The following is a 22685-nucleotide window of genomic DNA, read 5'->3' on the forward strand; positions in this document are numbered from 1 at the left end:
TTTCAGCGAAGTAGCCAATTCTGTAAATCTCTGCGCATGCGCCCTGTAAAAAAGGCATGGTATGGCGAGTTACGTAGACTGTAATTTTCTGTCCGGCTTTAATGATACTGGAGCACTGTGGAGCCAACTTGCGAACGCGAGAAAAAAACGACTCGTCAGCCTACTTCATAACTTCATAAAGTACCAGCGAAATACGAGGACGTGGGCACAAGACAGAGGTAGCTGACATTCACGAGCGCAGAGAAATTTAAATGTTGTTTACTGAAACAAAAATAGCGAAACAAAGCACCCAAAACATGCAAATTTTTATCACATGCCACCAAATGACGTGCAATAATGTCATACTCTTTTAATGCAGCGAAAGCAGTTATAGCTTTGGCTTAGCAATGTAGCCCTGCATTCAACTGTGGAATCCACAGCATCAGGAGTAAGGGCTTAATTTGATTAGTGATGGAGGAAGAGGAAATGCCGGGAGGTTATCCGGAAGAATAACCGGTTTGCTATCATGCACGGGGGAGGATTAGTTAAAGGTTTTAATTAACCTAAAGGAATTTAATTCACAATGAAAGTCCCTGCATGTAGTTAACTATTAAAGTGCCGTACGTAGGCCATTTAAAATATATGACCGACGTTTTGAACCTGCTCCTGACAAGCTGCACCGTCTAGTTTACTATTACAACGCTATTTTTTTGGTTTCGGTTTTGTGTTTTGATTTTCTAACTGAGGACGCTACATAAAAAATGAAACTTTGCTCACTGAGGATGTTACGTAAAAAATGAAACTTTGACAGCACTTAGTCGCCCGGTCACCAATTATGGCGTCTATTTCGCGGCGCGCTCCTCTGAGGCTACACTGAGCACTTATGTCGATCGATTCTAAGTCTGTATATTTTAGAGCATTAGTGGTAAGTTACAACAACATACAATCGTTCCAGTTCTGTTTCGATATCGGCACTGTCCGAGAGGCCCGGGACATCAGCCCGTCCTCGCACTTGTTTCCTTTTACCATTCACGATGTGATTTGTGTAGTGCGCTCAGTTTGTAAATGATGTGAGAGGTTTTATTTGGTGCTTTAGGGTTTGAAACATGCTGCCAAAATACTTTAGCAAATGCGTAGGCAGATGCTTGATTATGATAATGTCGAGAAAGCCAAGTCCCTTTCCCGCGCCATAGACCATCGGTCTTTACGTGACCGACGATTTGGACCCGCCGTCAAAAAATGAAGTCTGCACTCCTGGGCAAGTTGTGCCGTCTAGTTAGCTTCTGTAACACCATCCTTTTGTTTTTAGTCTAGTTAAGTTTTTTCAGTTTAAAACGCGAGGAGGTTACGTGCAAAATGAAACTGACCGGACATAGTGGACCGGTCGGCAATAATGGTGTCCGTTGTGGCGCCCGCTTTTGGAAGGCGAAAATATACACTGAGCACTTGTTTTTTTGTATAGCAGCAGTGGTGGCTTAGAAAACCATGTGGATTGGTCGGATTTCGGTTCCGATTGCGAGACTTCATCTCAGAGGCTCGTGACAGCGGCTGCTCGTGCGTGTTTCGTTTTGCCGTTCAAGTTGTATTTTATGCGGTGCACTTCATTTGCAAATGATTAGAGTGGTTTTATTTGGTCGTTTAGGGTATTTGCAACCTACAACCAAGATATTTTACCCCATGCACCAGCAGAGTTTTGGTTATGATGATGTCAAGAATGGCCACGCTCCCGTTCACCCATCGAACACATTTACTACTGCTGTGTTTCTAACCTCCCCCCTCTTTATTTATTGCCGCCACAGCAGTCTTCAATTATCATCATCATCATCATCATCATCATCAGCAGCATCATCATCAGCCTGACTACAGCCACCGCAGGGCAAAGGCCTCTCCATGTGTCTCCAATTAACCCTGTCCTTTGCCAGCTGCGTCCACATTATGCCTGCAAACTACCTAACATCATCCACCCACCTAACCTTCTGCCGCCCCCTGCTACGCTTACCCTCTCTTGGAATCCACTCCGTTACCTTTAAGGACCAGCGGTTGCCTTGCCTTCGCCTTAAATGCCCTGCCCAAGCCCATTTCTTCCTCTTGATTTCGACTAGGATGTTAACGCGCGTTTGTTCCCTCACCCACTCTGCCCGCTTCCGGTCTCTTAACGTTACACCTATCATTTTTCTTTCCATGGCTCTCTGTGTTGTCCTTAACTTAAGCTGAACCCTTTTCGTTAGCCTACCCGTAGGTGAGTAGTGGTAAGATACAGCTGTTGTACACTTTTCTCTTCAGGTATATTGGTAAACTGCTATTTATGATCTGAGAACCTGCCATATGCGCTGCACCCAATTCTTATACTTCTAGTTGTTTTCCTCTCATGATCCGGATCAGCTGTCACTACTTGCCCTAAGTAGACATTACCACTTCCAGCACCTCGCTGGAAGCCAGTCCCAAAGGCAGTGCGGGGTATTGCTACAGTGGTGCTTCTCCGAATACGCGCTCCCATGCGACCACGTGACAAGAAAAATGCGGCGCCCGACACGGCTAGCGTTGACAATGAGTCCAGCCGACTTCTTCCAGTAGTAACGACCCTGCGACCATGCACTACCACGCCTGGCGCCACGCACGGGTACGAGAGGCTGTTAGCCATCCGCGCGTCGCTCTTCTGCCGACGGCGCGGGTGCCGCCGTTGCAGGTGCTGACCTTCGGGAGGCCATTGAACAAAGGCACGGGATCCCCCTAGTCGGCTTGTTGTACAGCCTTGTGCTCTTGATTAAATAAAAGCTAGCTGCGTTTGGATATCGGCGCCCACTTGCCGGAAAAGATACATTCGGGAGATTTATCCTTCTGACTCGGCCGAGGATGGAAATGAAGAGAGGAGACGAAGTCCCCTTGAATGGACGGAAAGGGCGCGAAGACGGCGGGAGAGGCTATTTAAAGCGCTCAACACGTCTATTGAGCAGCGGTCTCTGAGACATCTCAGTTTTTAATTTGTTTGCATTTGTTTGTAACCAATGTTGCAAATATGTGAATATAGTTTTCTCTTGCTTCTTCTACTCCCCGCCTCCGGCCCGCGTTCCTTCCTCAAACGGTACAGCGGCAGTGTTCCTGTACCCAACGCCTGGTGAAACACGCTACTAGCTCGGTGAGGCGTAACACTACTACCCAAAGTTGCTACAAACCGAATAATAAATAGAAAAATGTAGGAGATGCAAGTACTCTCTCTCTCTCTCTCTCTCTCTCTCTATATATATAACGAAACCAAGGTACATAGGGGAATGTTTCTAATCGTTTTTTGTATAATTTGAAGTGGCAATTAATCGGTGTTTAAAGAAAATTACTTATAAAGCAGCAGAAAAACAACCATGCCGCCGGTGGGATCCGAACCCACGACCTCCGAATATCAATTAGAAACGATTAGAAACATTCCCCTATGTACCTTGGTTTCGTTGACTGTTGGCTTCCTTAATATATATATATATATATATATATATATATATATATATATATATATATATATATATATATATATATATATATATATATATATATATATATATATATATATATATAAGCAAGAACAGAACGAACTGAGAATGAGTGTAATGTGCAGCACATCCCGCATCTACCTTCAGATCCTGTCCTCACGCGACTGCTTTCTCTAGTAACACAGCAAACATAATGCTTAACTTGAAAGGCCAAGGAAAGTGAGATTTATTATGTACGCAGCTGAAAATCGCAAGACTGCTAGCTAAAAACCTGTGAAGCATTTTGAGTATCTTATTTTTTTGTAATCAAGATTTCGCTCAATGAAAGGGCTAACTTTTGTTTTGCTTTTGATCTTGTTGTGTTAAAATGATACTTAACCGATAAATCGTGGAGATGTTTTGCACACACAATTTTGGCGTTTTTTTCGTTCGGAAGCATAATCAATTAGCTACAGTTTGATATATTACAATGCGCAGTGCATTTAGAATTTCTTCAGGACATAATTTTTATTTTGAGACAATCAAAATCGGCCATTTTTGTGCGGCGGGAAAAGTTAAATTGTCACCTGCCAACCGCTGCTGGTGACGACCAACTGGCGTGGTTGCCATCTGAAATAGAGGAGAGGAAAAACCCTTCTCCGCGTTTAGTTGAGGCGATAGTGAAGGCAAGTGCGAAAAAAGAGATTGAGAGAGAGGGAGGTGGCGACAGGTGGTGAGATCAGATTTCGTTTATTCGTATGGGCCCAGCTATCCTAGGATACAATGCAGCAGTGGGTAACAGTGCACGGGTCATAGGCCATGGCGTCCTGTATTGCTCCGCACTGGATTTTCAAAAGTTAGCAGGGTTAGCTTTTTAATCTTTCAACTGTACAAAACAAGCCGGAGGCATCGAGATTCTTGAGTTTATGTATTCGCCCCGTGATTAGCTTCTTGTTTAAGTAACAATAAGAGCGGCCCAAAATGCGGGCGGAGCTTCTCTACAGACCTCAGTTGTTTTATTTTCTTTACCACATAGTGTGAACCAAACACGGTCCAAGCAAAAGAGGCAGATACAGAAAATGCACAACGCATACTTATAGGAAGCCAGATGAGATGGAGTCACGCACAAATACTCCATACAAGAAAGAAACCAATATACAAAGTCAACAACAAAGCGCATCATCGACATCGCCAACTGGTGGTTCATATCACTGATCGTGGGCAAGCAGAACACAGGCAGAAGTTCGTTCCAGCCTCTGTTCGTGTTAGGAAAGAATGAGTAATTATAGACACACGTACGAGCAAATATTGGTGAACATAGTGTTCATGCTTATGACTAAACTTTCTAGATGAGTGTTTAATTTTGTATTTTTGCGGATCTATGCCTATTTTCGAAAAATATAAGCGGCTAGTAAGTTCCATTCAAGCAGTTTGCCTCCTTTCTTTTAAGCACTCCAGCTGTTTTAAGAACCCAACCAGGCGGACTTACATCGTTTTCGTTAAAAAAAAATTATCGCACGACAGCCTTAAGGCGGAGTGCCGATGGCGCTAAAAGCTGGAAACCTGTGATCATATCTCATGGGAGAGTAGCATAGCCCTGCCGGCGGCGGATATTATGCATGACTCTTCTCTTTATCAATGGGAGGCCATGTTAGCCAGCCGAGACCCTGTCGTCCAGACCAGGGCCGTGGAGTGGGCCACCCAGGTCGCCATCAGCCATGGGGTGATGGCCATCTAATACGAAATCGTCCGCACGTGCTTTTTAACGAAATATTTCAATTCATCCATCTGGAATAGCTCAGTCCTCCTTGGGATATTAAACGTGTACTGAAACGCACAGCACACGAGAGCCATTGCGTTTGGCCTCCAACCAAACGCGGCCGCCATGTCCGTGTTCGAAGCCGGATACTACGACATGAAGTTTAATATGCAGAGAATCGAGCTTGCTCTGAAGAACGGAGGTACCCTAAAGATTAGGTGGGCGGATGATACTAAAATTATGCGGGCACACGGTGGATGCAGATGGCAAAGTACACGGTTAATTGGAGAGAAATCGAAGAGGCCTTTGCCCGGCAGTGGGCGTTGTCAGGCTGATGATGATGATTGCTCCGGCTAAGCAGCAGAGTGCGCGGCGTGTCTTTCGTTTCCTCAAAAACAAATTACCGCGCCGTGGAAGACGGGATAACAGAAGGAGGGAAAGGAGGGAGAGAGATAGATGCGCCGTAGTGAAGAGGCCTTGATTAATTTTGATACTGACATCGCAGAAGCAAGGGCGCTCTTTGAACTTCGCCTTCATTGAAACGTTGCCACTGGCTAGAGTTTAATTATGCGTCCTCAAACACCCCATTAGAAACTGCCACAGAGGTGGCGAAAACCAGGGTGAAATTTCGCGTCCTTTTGTTCAGCAGCCAATAGCTGTAGAAGTTGGTGCACGGCAGCAGCGAAAGTAATGTCCAAAAGTCGTAATTTATTCCAACATCCCCACGCTCACCAGAAGACGTTGCCCTGAGATAAGGCTGGTTTCTTTAACGATGTTATGGCGGGAAAGTATCGAGCGCCGACCAACCTTGTTAGCCCCCTACTCGTCTTGCTGTTAGGATGCTACCTTCGGCATGCACTTTGTAATTTTTTACCACTCTGATCGGTGGCTCACTGTTTTCTCTGCACCGTTTTACAATTAATGCTAAACAGTCTCCCCGAAGTAAGTTGATTTATTCCGAGATAATACGTTTACTGCCTGTGATTGGAAGTTCACCTTCGTATCTTATCTTGCTACTTTAATGTTAACTTGCAGACAACAGTAAACAGTTTTCCTGCATCGGTGCTACTAAAGTGGAGGTTCCTACACCACCCCACCTTGTGATAAGAAATGAATTTCTGATTCGATCTGAACGAAATACACGTATTGGTTGCCAGTCAATGAGTCTTTAAAAGCTGCCATTCTACGCATACGTACGAAACCCACTCTACTAGGTGCCTGTAAATAGTATGTTGTCACTCATTACTGCGCTTGACATGCTTAGTACGCGGATGCTTGCCATGCTGAACGATATTGTAACATGGGTCCAACAAGACGCTGTGAAAATCGGCTACCCTACAGGTGGTCCCTACGTTGAACTCAGTGCATTCGTCTTCTCCGCCATACTTCTCCAGATGTCTCCTGTGCCTTTCCAGACATACACCGGCCTTGTCAGGAAGAATAAATAATTTTCAGAAACACAGGTGCAGAAGCGACAAAAGTGGCCTATGTGAGCTCCTAATGTTAGACGCTTACCACCAACACTTAAAATTACATCAGGAGCGTGAGAACAATTGAATTTTGGCTTTTATGAAGCGTCGAAAGCCGCCTAGACGTTGGCCGCTCAGGGACAGCCAGAGAGGCACCGCCGTCATGAAACACGCACAGACATCGGCGCACAGTCCTCATCCCAGTAGGTTTGCTAACTCGTCGCATAATTTCACGCTGCCCGTGACCTCGGTGCCGTTGGTGAAGAGGAAGCGTGACCCTTCTTTGGCTGGCGGCCACGCGTGGCCTTCCTTCAGGCTGGGCACCTTCCTGGGAAAGAGAGGCGAAGGTTAGTTTTCAGCAAATGATTTATACAGCTTTATTGGGCATCTGAATAAATTAGCGCTGTAATCTGATCGCTGAGATTAGGCGTCCATTGTTTAAGGCGCTGTTCGCGCGTTTGAAATTTCTCCAGATTCTTTTTCCTCTAGCATAATATAAGCATTGCAGATTGGTCGAGCTCTCCTGTTGTTCAGCGTGAAATCGCTCTCGGATTTCAATTAAGAGGGTTGCTGGTTCACGATTCCTCTAGCCTCACAACTAGTGTTGAGTCTGTGGACGCGCGCAGTGGTCATGATCCGCGTAGAAATATGACGATGGGTAAACACGGACGATGATGATTAATAATTTTTTCTAGGCGGCCGCGATGGATCAGTGGTTACGGCACTCGTCTGCTGGTCCGAAAAACGCGGCTTCTACCCCAGCTGCGACGGTCACATTTTGATTGAGGTGATATGCTATAAGCCCGTCTACCGTGCGATGTCAGTGCACGTTAAAGAACCCCTGATGGTCGAAATTTCCCGAGCCCTTAACGACGGCGCCTCTGATAGCCTGAGTCGCTTCGAGACGTACGTTGAACCTAAAAAAAAACCATATGCCTTTTTCGGCACCAATGAGTTGAGTTCCCGTATCTGTCGTTCCAAGTAGTCAGGGGGAGTGCAGATAACTGTGCAACACCTGACGTGCCGCGTTGTACAAAGGTCTCGAACATAAGAATAATCATCATTAATGGCCTTGCACAAGTATATGTTATCCTTGCACTACTGGAGAAATGGGCCTTTTCAGGGTGTTTATAAACGCAAGGTCAAAGCGCCAGACGCGAAAGATAATGCATAAGGCGTGTTGGTAGATGGCTCACTGCGAAACCGAGGCCTAGGGACCACACTATAAGACTATTTGTTTATTATTTATTTGTTTATTTATTTAATGTACCATCAGGGTCCCAGACATTACGCAGGGGAGTGGGCTACATAGGATAAAACAAAGCAATGAATACGATACAGCTAATGTTAGTGGAGCACAAATTTAACTTTCTCTTGAATATACAAAGTTAGCTAGTGCATCGCGAAAACGTAGCTTGTCTTCAATGGCTGCAATATCGAGGGGAATGCGGTCCCACTCGACGGAAGTCCGAGGGAGGTGGGACTGAAAATAGCCGTTGGTACGGAATTTTGCAATGCCGTCCTTGTGACGATGGTCAATGCCACGGGAAATCAATTCGGGTGGCGAAATGAAACCTTCATGCAGCGCAACGTGGTGATACACATTGTGAAGAGTGGAAAGGGTGGGACAGAAAGGTAAGCTTTCATAGCTGCAGTAATACTTGCGGTGCGGTTAAAATTGGAAAGTGTGGAGAGAATGGAATTATTTTGGATACGTTCGAGAAAAGTTATAAGGTTTTCATACATAGGGTTTTACGTGGATGCTGCGTATTTAGAAGATTTAGGTACGATGGAGCGGCTCAGAAGTTGGCACATAAATACCCTAACATGGGATTAGCTTGATCAGTCACGTATACGATATGGGTACGCCATGGTAAGCTTCGTGTGATATGAACGCCCAGATAGTTATAGGCTGGGACAGAATCAAGAGGAATGCAATATTTAGGGGTTGACGGTAGCTGCGCATCTCGGCGGAGGGCGCGTGTAGATAGTGTTCGGGAATTTACATGCGCCCATAGCAGCGGCGCAGGGGAGCTCCGGCGTGCGGACGGACCAATTGTGGAGCGTTTTTTCCCGCTACTTTTAAAGACTTGTGTCGTGAAGACAAGAAATGACTCCGTGACCACCATTTGGAAGGGAATATCTAAGCACGCTAGCATCAAAGATATGCGAAGAAAATTGAGCTCGACTTTCCTGCAGTCTGCTCGTAAAAACGGCCGAAGGCGACGGTACATGCATTTCATGTCTTGTTCTGTTCTAGCTGATTAGGACAGCATTTTCCCACAAACTAAATCTCTATCTCCTTATAGAGTACAGCAATCTAGAGATATACGCTACCATGAATTTCGCTTTTGTGCCCCACTTCAGGGCAAGAGCCTCTCCACGCATACCGCTTCAGTTAACCCTGCCTGTTGGTTGCCGCAGCTGGCACAGGATAGGGTTGATTGTAGAGATATGGGAGGGGCCCCTTCCCTGCAGAGGGTACAGTCAGGCTGATTATAATATTGTCCCTCTAATTAGCCTATTCGGGGGCATTGATGAATTTGAGAGTTAAAAAAGACCCAGGGAAGGTACGAGAGTCTTCGTAGATATAGCGGATTGGTTTCTGAGAGGCGGCTGTGAATACGAAATAAGAGCGAGTTTTGTTATCATGTCCCGCTCATGACATTGAAGATGTGAGGCCCGGGGGACCTCTTTCATTACCCGGAGCTATTCGTGTGAACCTTAATACGTTGAAGCAAATTGAAACTGAGACAGACAGACCATATCCGTGGCCTTTACCGGAAGGAGGCTGCACAAGATATTATAGGAATATTCCGAAACGATGAACACCATGGGCATGTTAGAGCAATCTAAGACAAGAAAAGAGAAACTATGGTTAGAGATTCACTGTGTCCACTTTAGGAAAATGGCCTCTCCCATATCTCTCAAATTAACACTGCCCTGTACCAGCTGCAGCCACTTTTCCTCTGCAAACTTCCTAATCTCAATCACCCTTCTGACTTGCTGCAGCACTCTGCTATACTTGCCTTTACTTGGAATACATCCGGTTACCCTATTGGACTATCGTTATCTTGCCTTCGCAGTGCATACCTTGCCCAAGCCTATTTATTTTTGATTTCGATCATGCTACCTTTACCTCGTGTTTGGTCTCTGACCCACTGCGATATTTCCTCTGCCTCAATGCGTTGTGCAGTTTCCTTCTCAGAGATCTCAATGGAACTTTAGTGGGCGAGAGGTGAATGGGAGAGGGTGCTCTAGAGTGGACACTTAGTCGAGCTGACGATTATTATATTCTGATGTTAGAACTTGAAGCGCGTTGTGATGGAATAGTGGAAAATACTTGAAAGGACTCTGAATTCTGAATCGAAGGGGGAAGTATTCTTAAACCAACACTTTTGCATCTCACTAAAGCCGAAAGGTGGAAGTGACGGCCAGCATCGAACATGCTATCTTTTCCTCATTAGTAGAGCACATCAGCAACTGAATTATGGCACCATCGGGGTGACTGCGACCTTTTGGGTGAAACCCCGGACTGTTCTCACCCTTGTGAAAGGAACTGGGCGACCTCTGCGGTGCTCAGAATTGGCTCGAAGAGCGGCCGTGAGCCGCTGTCGACCATGTAGTGGTAGCCGTGGGAGGCTTGCCTTGCAGCTTTGCGCGTGCCGCAGCCCGAAACGGCAGCGGCCAGCTGCAACATGGTGTCGTCGAAACTTCCGCCTTTAAGGTGTTTCTCCACATCTTTAGCGAAGCTCCCGGCCAGGTATCTCGCGGTGAAAGACAACAGCGCATCATTTGTTGAAGCGCTGCCGTTGGCCTCGGCTTTTGGTCTTATGTACTCCTCGATGAGAGTCCTGGCCTGCAAACCCATAAAATATCGCGCAGTGGAAATCTGAATTGTGGTTTCTTTTACAAAACCCAGAACGTCCTGTTTCGATATCCTGTAGCTGATTTTTCTAAAACGAAACACACTGGGTTTCATGTGTCGTAAAGATGGTATGAAAAAATTGCGAGCGCGTTAAACCAATAAACGCCGTCGCAGCTCAGTTCGTAGAAAACTTAAGGACAGGAACGACGCGACCGGAGACAGAGTAACATGAGCCGTAGGTAGCTGCAAAGAAGACTGTATAAATTAATTTGCATTTCTACAGTCATTAGTTCCGCCCGTGAGAGCACAAAAGAAAAAAACAAGCAGTAAGCAGTAAGTAATACGGTACTACGCTCCTCGGTACACACGATGTCCGGCTGCTTAAATAGTCCGAGATACCGAGATGCCAAGCTAGGAAACCTCTGAACTATATCAATGTCCAATCAAGGAGTCACTGAAGATTACTTGAGGAGCCATCCACTGCAGCAGGCAGCACTGTTGCCACCAGGCGGTGGTTCCGGTGGCGAGGGCTCGCTATTCCGATGGCAATGTCGATGATGGTACCATGACGCAGCACTTGTTGCAGCGACAATGATTCCCTACCAGCTTGAGCAGACTCCGCTGAAGATGGGCCTTAACCAGGGTTAACTTTGAACGCCCATTTAATTGTAGGTCAGCATGTCAGAGGACGCCATCCTCTTCTGCCTGCGGCTACTCGTGGGAAAACACAGCTTGCTTCGCCCGCCGTCGCGATTCTCCGTCCAGGGAAGACTGAGTGACTGTCTTCCGAGGCGACGTTAAGCTCGTGCAGCCCAGAGCCACTGCTGGATTATAGCTTCCACAGGGATGAAAGTGTGCTGGGGGCATAAAGAGGTTGGTTGTTCGCAGTTGTCCACGCGTCGCATTTTCTTAGGCCTTCAGACTGCGTGGGTGGGTGCAAGTAAGGTGCTCTACAACAGCAGGTTCACGTCCAGGAGGACTTGGGACGTCTCGTTAAGTCCCAGAACAGCGGCGTGCAGCATCTTAGGGTACCATCTGACCTAGAGCACTGCACAGGCCTACTTTTCGAGGGCCGACCAGGCCCGGGCCTGCTAACTCCTTACGTTATCTGGCGCGGGCTCTACCCTAGAAAAGGTCTGTGTAAACCCGGCCCGGCACGGCCCAGCGTGGTCTTATACAGCTGGCTCAGGCGCCCAAACGCGCCTGTGCAGGTAGGGACATTGCTCCCGCGACGCCATCAGCTCAAGGGTGAAAGTACAAAAGACGGTAGGATATTTCACGTAGGATCAAGACACGGCGGCATCGGGGAAGTTGCCTTTATTCTAGTCAGCCACGAAAGTGTTTGAATGCACACATATATCAAACAAGTGAAGTATGATTATTAATTTTATTTCTCTAGAAAGGAGAGGGAAGCCGCACAGAGCTCCTGTCAAAAAGCTTGATGAGGCGACTGCCTCTGTTTGGTCAGCAAGGCGTTTTCTGTAAAATCGGTCTCACATTTGGAAAATACCACATGCATGCAATACACACAGAAAAGAAATCCTACGTGCAGTGAACATAATAAATCCGACGAGTGCAAAGTAGTTTATCTACGACCATTATATGGTCACGAAGGGGTGACTGCACTCCGGAGAGCAGAAAGGCTGCGAAAATGGTGTCTAAACAAAACTCTTTATTTGGGCTGACTTGCGCCCACAATGGACTGAATCACTCGGCGGCGGCGTAGCAACAAGACTGCTCGGCGGTCGTCGAACAGGATGTCCGCCGCTATCGGCCGTACCTAATTTAAAGCTGATAGCGAACTTTCTAGATAAAGCGTGCAAAGTTACAAGAACATTATGGAACAACGTAGAATCAGCTCTGCCTGGCTCCGATCAACCGAGATAAATCTAGTAGCGTCTTGCGTCGCAAACAAAGCGATAAAGTTGTGTGGAGGCAGATTTGAAGAATGAAGAAACACTGCAAATGTTAGCAGCATTACTCCCCTCTCAAAGAAGAATCGGACCCGAACGCATTAAAACAAATAATGCGACTACTAAGAGATAAGACTGATCTTGCTAAAATAGAGTATGGGAATGCAGCGTCCTTTAGCGCGCATAATTACGGCTTCAGACGGACTACATGGACAACTTCTGGTCGTACGCGGCGTCGCTGAGATGCAGTCATTGCGTCAGGAATGAGTTCATAATCCAGTTCACCTAGCCGACGAAGAACCTTGTTAGGGCCGGAATAGCGGCGCAAAAGCTTTTCACTCAATCCACGGCGGCGAATGGGCTTCCAAACCAGGACTTTGTCTCCTGGCTTGTATTCCGCGTTGCGCTTTCGTAGGTTGCAGCGTCAGGTGTCGGTCCGCTGCTGGTCTTTGATCCGCAATCGGGCAAGCCTTCGAGCTTCTTCTACGCGTTGAAGGTAAGCGGCGATGGTCGACGTTCTCTTCTTCAGTAACGTTGGGCAGCATGGGCGTCTAGCGTGGTCGTTACCTCACTGCCAATGAACGAGCCTAAAAGGCGTCATGTGGGCGGTCTCCTGCACTGCGGGTGTTGTAGGCGAAGACGACGTAAGGCAGGATGGCGTCCTAGGTCCTGTTTTTCGGCATCGATATACATGGCGAGCATATAGGCGATGGTTTTTGTTCTGCGGATGGTATGCAGTTGTCCTCCGGTGGATGGTTTTGGCTGTAACGCAAGATGGCTTGCGTTAGTTCCTACGTGAATGCTGTTTCCTCTGTCCGTGATGAGCCCATCGGGGGCGTCGTGTGTCGCAGAGAATGCACTCCAGAAAAAATTTGTCGACTTTTGCTGTTCCGTTCGGTAGGGGTTATGCCTCGGCGTGGCGGGCAGGTAGTCAGTCGCTATGGTGATCCACTTATTTCCAGACACTGACTTTGGGAAAGGATCAAGAAAGTCCATGCCGATCTGCTGAAAGGGCCTTGAGGGGGGCTCAATGAAATCCTGCTGTTCGGGTGTGAGGGGTTTTTCGTAGCTGACAATCTCGGCAGGTTTTCACATAATGTGCGACATCAACAGACGTCGCGGCCAGTAATACTTCTCTTGAATGCGGCAGAGAGTGCGAGTAAACCCGATATGTCCAGCTGTCGGCTCGTCGTGTTAAACCTGTATAACTTCTTCGCGGAGACAAGCAGGTACAGCAAGGAGGCAGGCTGTTTTGTTCGCTGCGAAGTTCTTTATGAGGACATCATTCTGTACACAAAAGGAATAAAGTCCTCGCTTGAATGTGGCAGGGGTGTAGAAACTTTGCCTTACAAGCACTCGATTAGGTGTTTTAGGTCGGGTTCCGACGTTACTGCTGGGAAAAAGAGCTGGAGCTGATGAGTCCCAGGAAGGCGTCCTCATCGTCGTCCGGCGGCGGCGCATCTACACGGGCGCATTAGAGGCAATCAGCGTCAAGGTGTTTGCGTGCCGACTTGTAAACGACGGTGACGTCAAACTTCTGGAGGCGCAGACTCCACCGAGCGAGGCGGCCAAAGGCGTCCTTCAACTTGGCAAGCCAACACTGCGCGTGGTGATCGCAGACTCCCTTGAACGGTCGTGCGCACAGGTAGGGGCGGAATTTCGACGCAGCCCAGATTATGGCAAGGCACTCCTTCTCAGTCGTCGAATAGTTAGCATCGGCCTTAGAAAGGGAGCGGCTAGCGTATGCGATGATTTTCTCCAGCCCGTCACTTCTTTCAACGAGGACGGCGCCTAGGCCAACGCTACTTGCGTCGGTATGAACTTCAGTATCGGCCGTTTCATCAAAATGCGCAAGGATCGGTGGGGACTGTTAACAATGCTGAAGTTCTTTGCAGGCTTCCTATTTAAATGGCACTTCTGCCTTCGTCAGTTTTGTCAGGGTCTGGGCGATGCGCGATGAGATTCTCCCAAATCGTCGGTAATATGCGCCCAGTCCGAGGAATATGCGCGCTGCTTTCTTATCGGCCGGCGGTGGAAACTGTTCAATAGCAGCTGATTTCTCCGGGTGTGGGCGTACTCTTCCTTGATAAAGATGTGGCCTAGTAACAGCAGCTCTTCATAAGCAAAGTGGCACTTCTCTGCTTTCAAGGTTAGGCCAGACGATTCGATGGCGTCTAGTACTGTTCGAGGTCTATTGAGGTGATCGAAGTTCGAGGCGAAGACAACCACGTCATCTAAAATATACCAGACAAATTTGCCACTTCAGGCCTGTCATTACTGTAGCCATTACTCGCTGAAACGTCGCTGGTGTGGGACAGAAACCAAATGGAATCACCTTGAACTCGAAGAACCAAACCGGACAGATGAATGCCGTCTTCTCGCGATCTCTTTCATCGACCTATAATTGCCAGTAGCCGCTCTTGATGCCCATCGATGAGAAATACTTCGCGTTGCTGAGCCGGTCCAGTGTGTCGTCGATGCGGGGGAGGGGGTAGACGCCCTTCTTTTTTATGTTGTTCAGGCGGCGGCAATCAACGCGAAATCGAAGCGCACCGTCTTCCTTTCTCACTAGTATAACCGGTCTCGCCCATAGACTGTTTGATGGCTGGATGACGTCGTCGCGAAGCATTTATTCTACTTGATCCCGAATTGCTTATCGTTCTTTGACGGAGAGGTCGGGCGTGCTGGTCGGTTATAATGCGCTGCTTGGCAATCACCGTTTGTCGGACCTTCGGCGATGACGAAAAACACTCGCTGTAGCTTTGAAGCAGATTGCAGATCTGGCATTTTCTGTTCCGGGGCAGGGCTGGGTTCATGTCCAAAGTGGGCGAGTTCTCATGGTCAGGCGAATCTTCTACGAAGGGGCCGGGAGGGCGAAGGAGTCTCGTACGTCGAATATTTCGTCGACGAAGACAATCGTCGTTCCTCTGTTAATGTGGCGGTATTCTTCGCTGAAGTTAGCAGTACTTCGGCCTGGCCACTGCGGAAATGTTCGATGCCTCTTGCGATGCTGATTGCATGGTCTAGAAGCAACTGCATGTTCTCCTCGATGATTGCTTCAGCGTTAATGGCGTCCGTGGCACCTACCGTCTAGATAACGCTTAAACGGGGTGGAACGCTCACTTCTTCCTCCAGGACACTCAGGACAACGTGATTTTTGAGAGTTTTGATTGAAGGGATGGTCTCGTCCGGCGAAAGCGTGATCAGCTTGGATCGCAGGTCGTTGATCGCCTGATGCACATTAAGGAAATATATGCCCAATATGACTTCGCGGGAGCATTGCGGTAACACAACAAAGGACGCAGGATAGGTATGTCCTTTGAAAGTCATTCGCGCTGTGCATCGCTTTGATGGCGCAATGAGGTGGCCCCCTGCATTGCGATTTTTGGGCCGTCCCAAGCGCTCATGACTTTCCTCAGCTGCGCAACGAAGGTTCCATTCATCACCGAGTAATCGGCTCATGTGTCGACAAGAGCGGTAACTTCCCGGCCATCGATAGTCACTTCTAAGCCGGATGTCCTGGCTCTTGCATTGCATTTCGGCCTCCGCGTCGGGTCAAGACTTCGTCGCGTATGCGAATCATGGCTGGGGCGTGTCGTCAAAACTTTTCTGTGTGGCTGCGTCGTTTTGAATGCTGGTCGCGTCGTGGTTGGGATTGCGATTGTGTGCGGCGTCGGTGCAGCGAGTGTAGCGTGTTCATGCGGCGTAGCGGGTGCAGCGTCTTCATGGGGCGTGGTCGGTGGAGGATCTTCGGCGTTTCGCTCATAAGCAACTTCACCTAAAGACGTTGCTGTCTTTAGTTTCCCCTACGGGGGCTGAGAGACGTTCCTCGTAACGCGGCTGCGTAGTTGCGGCGTGGCGGCGCAAAGCGCTTGGTTGACTGTAATGGTGAGCGCGAAAGGCGGTTCGGCGTGTACTCCTCTCGACGCAGGTACTCTTCGATTTCCTGCAGACGTTGGCCGAAGCTTGGTCGTAAGACGTCAACAGCAAATTCTCGAAGACCGATACGTCGGTACGGGCAGTGACGAAGAATATCGCCGGCCTCACTGCAATGGAAGCACAACGGCCGGTTGCCGGAAGTCCTCCAGGCGTCGCATTTCCTGGCGCTTCAGCATCGCTCATAGGCTGGGCGGGCGGTGGCAGGGAGGCGGTGTTCGGGAACAAGTGGTTCATATCGGAGAGGACGTAGGTGTTGTCGTTGGGACTGAGGAGTGCGTACTACAGCGGCGTAGGTCATGGCCTCGGGCTCTGTGGCCGTCTGGGTTCCAAGTGCCTGTTGCACTTCTTGCCGTACCACGTCCATCAGAGTCGCTGCTTGTGGCTGTGGGGAGGATGGCAGTATTCGGCGTAGCTCCTCTCGGACGATTTCGCGGATAACTTCCCGCAAGCTGTTGCTGGTGGTGGCCGGCGTGTCCGAACGGATTGCACAGACAGGAAGGGCGGCTGCACTGCCGAGCCTGGACGTCGACGGTCTTTTCGATCGTGCAGGCTTCTCGCATGAATTCGTCGACTGGTTTTGACGACTGGCGGACGAGGCTGCCAAAGTTTTGTTCCTTTACGCCCCGCATTAAAAGCTGAACTTTCTTTTCCACGGTCATATCAGAGTCGGCGCGGCGAAAGAGGCGATTCATTTCTTCCATGTAACCGCGGACGGGCACATTCGGAAGCTGGATCCTGGACTCGAGGAGTCGTTCGGCTCTTTCTTTCCTCGCAAGTCTGGTGAATACCTTTACGAGTTCCTTTTGAATAGCTCCCACGTCGTTAAGGAAGACTCGTGGTTTTCATACCACTTGCGTGCTGAGCCATCCAGTGCTAAAATGACGCGCCAGAGTTTCGTGCCATCAAATCAATTGTTGAATGATGTCTTGCGCTCATATTGGTTCAACCATTCACGGGGTCTTCACCTAGGGACCCATTGAAAGTTGCGGCACCCGCGGCTGCTGCAGCATGACCTGGGTCGACATCTTTGGCGAATTAGTGGTGTTTGTTGCTGTGTCCTTGCACTGACTGGTATGGTCCGGCAGGGTCCCGAACTCAGGCTCCTCTCCCTGGAGACGTTAGCTGGCCCGCTGAGCTGCTGGCTCCTCCTAAGGTGCGAAGCGCAGAGGGCTGGCGTCACGACTTGAAGGGGGCGTCCGGAACATGGAATGCTTCCCAGCGCCTCCACCAGATGTCACCAAGTGGTGACTGCACTCCAGAGAGAAGAAAGACAGCGAAAATGGTGTCTAAACAAAACTCTTTATTTGGGCTGACTTGCGCCCACAATGGACTGAATCACTCGGCGGTGGCGTAGGATCAGGCGTGCTCGGCGGTCGTCGAACGGAATGCCCGCCGCTGTCGGCCGTGCTCAATTTAAAGCTGATAGCGAACTTCCCAGATAAAGCATGCGAAGTTACTTGAACAATTCGGAACAACGTAGAATCAGCTCTGCCTGGCTGCGACCAGTCGAGATAAATCTAGTCGCGTCTTGCGTCGCAAACAAAGCGATAAAGTGGCGTGGTGGCAGATTTCAAGAAGGAACAAACACTGGAAAGATTCACGGCAATACCAAAACCACAAAAAGTTAAAACATAGCGACTTATACAGATGCATGCTGTTATAAAATTTAATGATAAAGCAAGATAATTCTGTAAAGCTATATTCCTCGCATACTGTACAAGCTGCAACAGAGTAACTTATACAGGTACACGCTACCAGATATTTCAGGGATAAACCAAAAAAATTCTATCCAACTATATCCCTCGCTTAGTGTACAAGGGCACCAATCTGCAACACTATCTACAATCTACAGGGTAGCGCCGCGTTGGCTCAGTGGTTATGGTGCTCGGCTGCTGGCCCGAAATATGCGGGTTCCTTCCCAGCCGCGGCGGTCGGATTTTGATGGAGGCAATATGCTAGAGACCTCTGCAGTGTGCCATGTCAGCGCACGTTAAAGAACCTCAGGTGGTCGAAATTATGCAAATCCCTCTACTACGGCGTGCCTCGTAGCCTTAGTCGCTTCGAAACATTAAACCCCATAAACCACCACCGTTAAACAGAGCGACTATTGCATATGCATGCCATCAGAAAAATCAGATGCTAAGCAGGGAAATTCTATTCAGCTAAACTCCTCTCGCACTGTGGCCACATGACGGATAAGTGCCATGAAATGACGACAGGAGACGTACAAAAACTTCTTGTCAAACGTATAGCAGGTACTATAAAAAGAACACATTTTAAGTGGAAAGGTACACCTTTTGTTTTGAAACAGTACAACGCAAAATATTACACTGATATGTAACAAAAGCGATGAAATATTATAACATTTAAATCAAGACCGGAACACTGCTCGACAATCACATACTTTTGTGAAAAATCAAGATATTGTCCAGGGACTCCGCCTTCAACCATGTGCGCCTCTCGTTTATCACATACCCTGCTGCAATTAAATTTCTTTCACTGCTGTCGCTGGCATGCATAACGCCTTTCTGAGACGAGCGCTGCAAGTTTAGGCAAAATGTTCTGATGAGACCTCCACCATTGCAGTACGTCAGTGGTGTCCCCACCGCCGTGGCACTGGGTAGATAGATATTGCTCTAGTTCGTCGATTGGTTCCGGCACTGCTTCTATGTCGCACCATTCTTGGAACTCGTCCACACACGCACGCTTTGATGGAGGGGCTAAGTTGTCTTTCGCGTCAGCTCATTCTCTCGTCGTCTCGTTCGCCAGCCTTTCTCGGACACAATCAAACACTGCGCTCTTCTCCTTACCAGGAAGCATGAAAAGCTGTAGAAATTGTGGCCACAAGAATGTTGCCGTCTTGTGCACTTCTTCGCGGTGCAGCTTGTCTTCGAAACATGTCTTTGCCCTGTCCTCAAGTTTCACAATAAATGAGGTGTCACTAGGATTCACACTGAGGTGTCTCGCAAGGTTCAGTCATTTCTGTAATTCCTTGCAAGGTTCAGTTATTCCTGTCATTTGCCGACGTATCTCTTTTTTTTCGCTTTTCATTTTTATCTCCTCCTCCACTACTGTCGCAGCTCGCGTCCACCCTTCAGAATTTATTACAACCACAAGTGAAAACTTCTACGTACGTGGTCAAGCCGGTCGTTACGACAGAACTGACCCTTCCCCCATTTGTTTCCCCAAAGCTTCCCTCGTGCAGCCGCACGAAGGCCGATTCACGTGCCGCATATTTTCGAGAACGGCGCGGTTTGCTCTAGCTAGCTTAACTAGCAGTGTTTCCTTATTGTAAGAAAACAGAAGTAAAGGAAATGCGCGCAAATGCCACAGGCTTCCAAGAACCGGGAACGAAATATATATAGAACACCCCCGACTAACTTCACAAAAGAGTGCCCACGAAATCCACGACCCTCTTAATGACCAGCGGCCCAGCAGGGAACCGCAGACTTGGACACCAAGCGTCCTGGTACTGAAAGTTGCCGCCACAGCCACCATGCATCTGCGAGTAAGAGTGCCTCACACCCGCGATGCACGCTCCGAAAGCGTAACCTTATACAAGCTGGCAGGCACCCGTACCGGGCCTTTGGAGGGGTGGGAGCAGGATGGAGGCGGGAAAAGGGAGGTTGGCTTTGAAAGAATACGTTGGAAAGGTCTCCTGAACATAGTTCTTGTTCTGTTTGTTGAGTCCCCGCGTGCTGGCTTTCGCGGAATAAATATTCGCGGAGTACGAGAAACACAAAGGAAGGCCCGAGCAGCCTGCATGTGTGGTATCGACAATAAATCATTGGGATTGAAACGTGACAGTGTCTCCATAGCTAGCGCTCATTATCCGCGTTACCGCGTGTAATCGCGATTTCATGCTCCCGTTTCTCCTTTTTATCTCCAGTAATGGCATTGCGAAATGCGGAGATAAAGCCCAACAACGGCACTTGCTGCCTTAAAGCTGCACCCATAGGCACGCGCACGCAGACCGGATGGACAAACAAACAAAAGCACTCGAAGTATTCGCCTTCTGTAACCTCCCTCACACTCTAATAGTCGTCGGTTCCTTGAGCATCTTCGGCCGTACCAGTAAATACTTCCTCCCCTCTGCTGTCAGAGAACCAGAAGGGGAAAAATAAACCCGAAATGGACAGAGTCGTCCCGATACCCGGGTAAGTTTAGTGGGGTAAGGAGCGCGTGGTCGACTGATTTCCTCCCGGAACCCTTGAATAGGCCTCTGACACGAATGATAGTGGCACGTTATCTGTTGCGGCGAGAGAGACTTAAACGAGTGGTTACTCAACCGGGCCCGCAGGAAAACTGCGTTGCTTGAACCACGGGCTGCGTCGGGCTTCTGGATGGGCCTTGGCCCTGCCCGGGCCCGAAGAAAATCTACTTTGCCCGGCCCGGGCTTTCGTGTTAGCCTGGGACGAGCATTGCTCTAGTCTAGCCAAATGGGCTGCAGCCTTCGATGACGAGAGACTAACAGCATGCTAGACTCTACCCATCATGCTCATGAGTGTCGGTGCTTTTGGCTGCGGTGAAGAAAATCGGAGGGAGCGCCGTTCTTCGTAAGAACCTCGTGGATTCGGTTCAGGAAGTTGCATTTATCAACAGACGTGCCCGGGTTGGTTGCGGTGACTTAAGCCCAGCGCTGAAATTTTACTTGCTTGCCAGAGAGAGCTCGCCGTTCGGCTGAAGCTTGGAAGGCGTAGAGTATGCCTCATTTTGACTGATATATACACCCCAATTGCTAAACCCATTCTTCAGCGGCTTCTCGCGGCAGTCTACAAAAAGTAGGCAGCTCGTGGTGCTACCGAAAGCTCCGTGGCTATCATTAGTTACAGAATTATGGTAGGGTTCAATGCTTCAGTCTTGTGGTGGGCGTCCTCCGGCCAGAGTCAAAACCGGTGGTTGAGGCAGTGCTATCGACAGTTAGCTTGATGTCCTGATGTTGTTAAGTGGCGGCCAGCCGAAGAATGAGGCGCGATGAACGATGGACAACAGATGATTTATTGGCGGATGACATTGCGCGAGCACTGCACAGTTCTTCGTCGTCGTCGCACTACCCGGGGCCACCGAGCGATCGTCTCGATCGGTGACAAAGAGGCGTACGAAATGGCGATGACCTTGACGGTACGGTTGCACAGTAAGGAGAAAGTGGTGGGGTGCTGGCCGCCGTGATGAAGGAGATGGCCGAATAATTACTGGTCCGCGAAGATACAGGTCCGCAGGTTGCCAGCCGAGGCCCCAGGGCGCGCCGAACTGCCTGGGCAGGGGAACGGTGTCTTCAGATGCAAGCGGCGTCTCGAGTCGGAGGGTTCGCTATGTCGGGTCCTTCTGTCGGGTTCAGTTGGTCGTGTCGAGTAGTCAGGCCGGAGTAGGGGGGGGGGGGGGGGGGGGGGGGGAGGGGACAACGGCGGGGGCGATTCAGGTATGAAGAACTGGGGCACGGCTGGGCGATGCCGACCAAGAACTCACGGCCGACAACCACAGCAGACGCAGGAAGCCGATGCTGCACGACCAGGATGCCGATGATCGCACACAGCACCTCCACCAAATATTACGTGTCGGCCAGCCGAAGGATGAGGCGCAATGAACGATGAACAACAGATGATGTAATGGCGGACGGCCTGGCGCGATCACTCCTGCCCGGGCCACTGCACAGTTATTTGTCCTCGTCACGATATTAAGTCGTCAAGGCACGCCCGAAGAGAACTTTCGTAACATACTTCGAGGAGATATCGGTATTTGAACGCCCATCCCGCGCCTCTACCATATGTTGAGTGGGGGTGAAAGAGACGGGTGAATAAAGAACTCTGTGTTTCTTAAGCGAACTTTTTCAGCAAAAGCAGCGTAATGATGGGTGATGAAATTAGGGCTGAGCCTGTAACAAACTACCCATGGCACTCGGTCGCATTCAATGTGAGAATTTTATATAACTTTTAAAACAAATAGTGCAAAACGCCGACCACAGTCTCGAGCATTGAATGTGTTATAAGTGCCCGTGACCGCTCATCAACGATCAGGTTGCATCTGGCGTTGGAAACGAACTGACAGAGCTGCTTGCGGTGGGCGATGAACAAATCAAATTTCAAAGAGTGAGAGTTTAGTCGTAAATATATGAAATAAATTCCACACAAGCTTCCACATAAACACCATCCAGCATTAACACGTTTTGGCGGGCTAGTTGGTTATGCATCTTGAACAAACAGCGCGAACAAAGACGAGCACAAAAGACAAGAAAGCGCCGTGTCGTTCGCTTTCTTGTCTTTTGTGCTCGTCTTTGTTCGCGCTGTTTGTTCAAGAACCATC

General features: G+C 48.9%; 1 protein-coding gene across 1 annotated transcript in view; it reads right to left on the reverse strand.

The window, feature by feature from the left end:
- Nucleotides 1–4189: 4189 nt before the first annotated feature.
- Nucleotides 4190–22685, reverse strand: part of LOC144108557 (uncharacterized) — a 40227-nt gene continuing 21731 nt past the window's right edge. The window contains exons 9-10 of the mRNA XM_077641764.1: nt 10211–10524; nt 4190–6993 (exon numbers count right to left, since the gene is read on the reverse strand). Of these exons, the coding sequence (XP_077497890.1) occupies nt 6861–6993; nt 10211–10524 (447 nt within the window). The 3' untranslated portion in view covers nt 4190–6860. The remainder of the gene's footprint in view (nt 6994–10210; nt 10525–22685) is intronic.

The sequence above is a fragment of the Amblyomma americanum genome, chromosome 10 (genome assembly GCF_052857255.1).
Source record: "Amblyomma americanum isolate KBUSLIRL-KWMA chromosome 10, ASM5285725v1, whole genome shotgun sequence".
Lineage (NCBI taxonomy): Eukaryota > Metazoa > Arthropoda > Arachnida > Ixodida > Ixodidae > Amblyomma > Amblyomma americanum.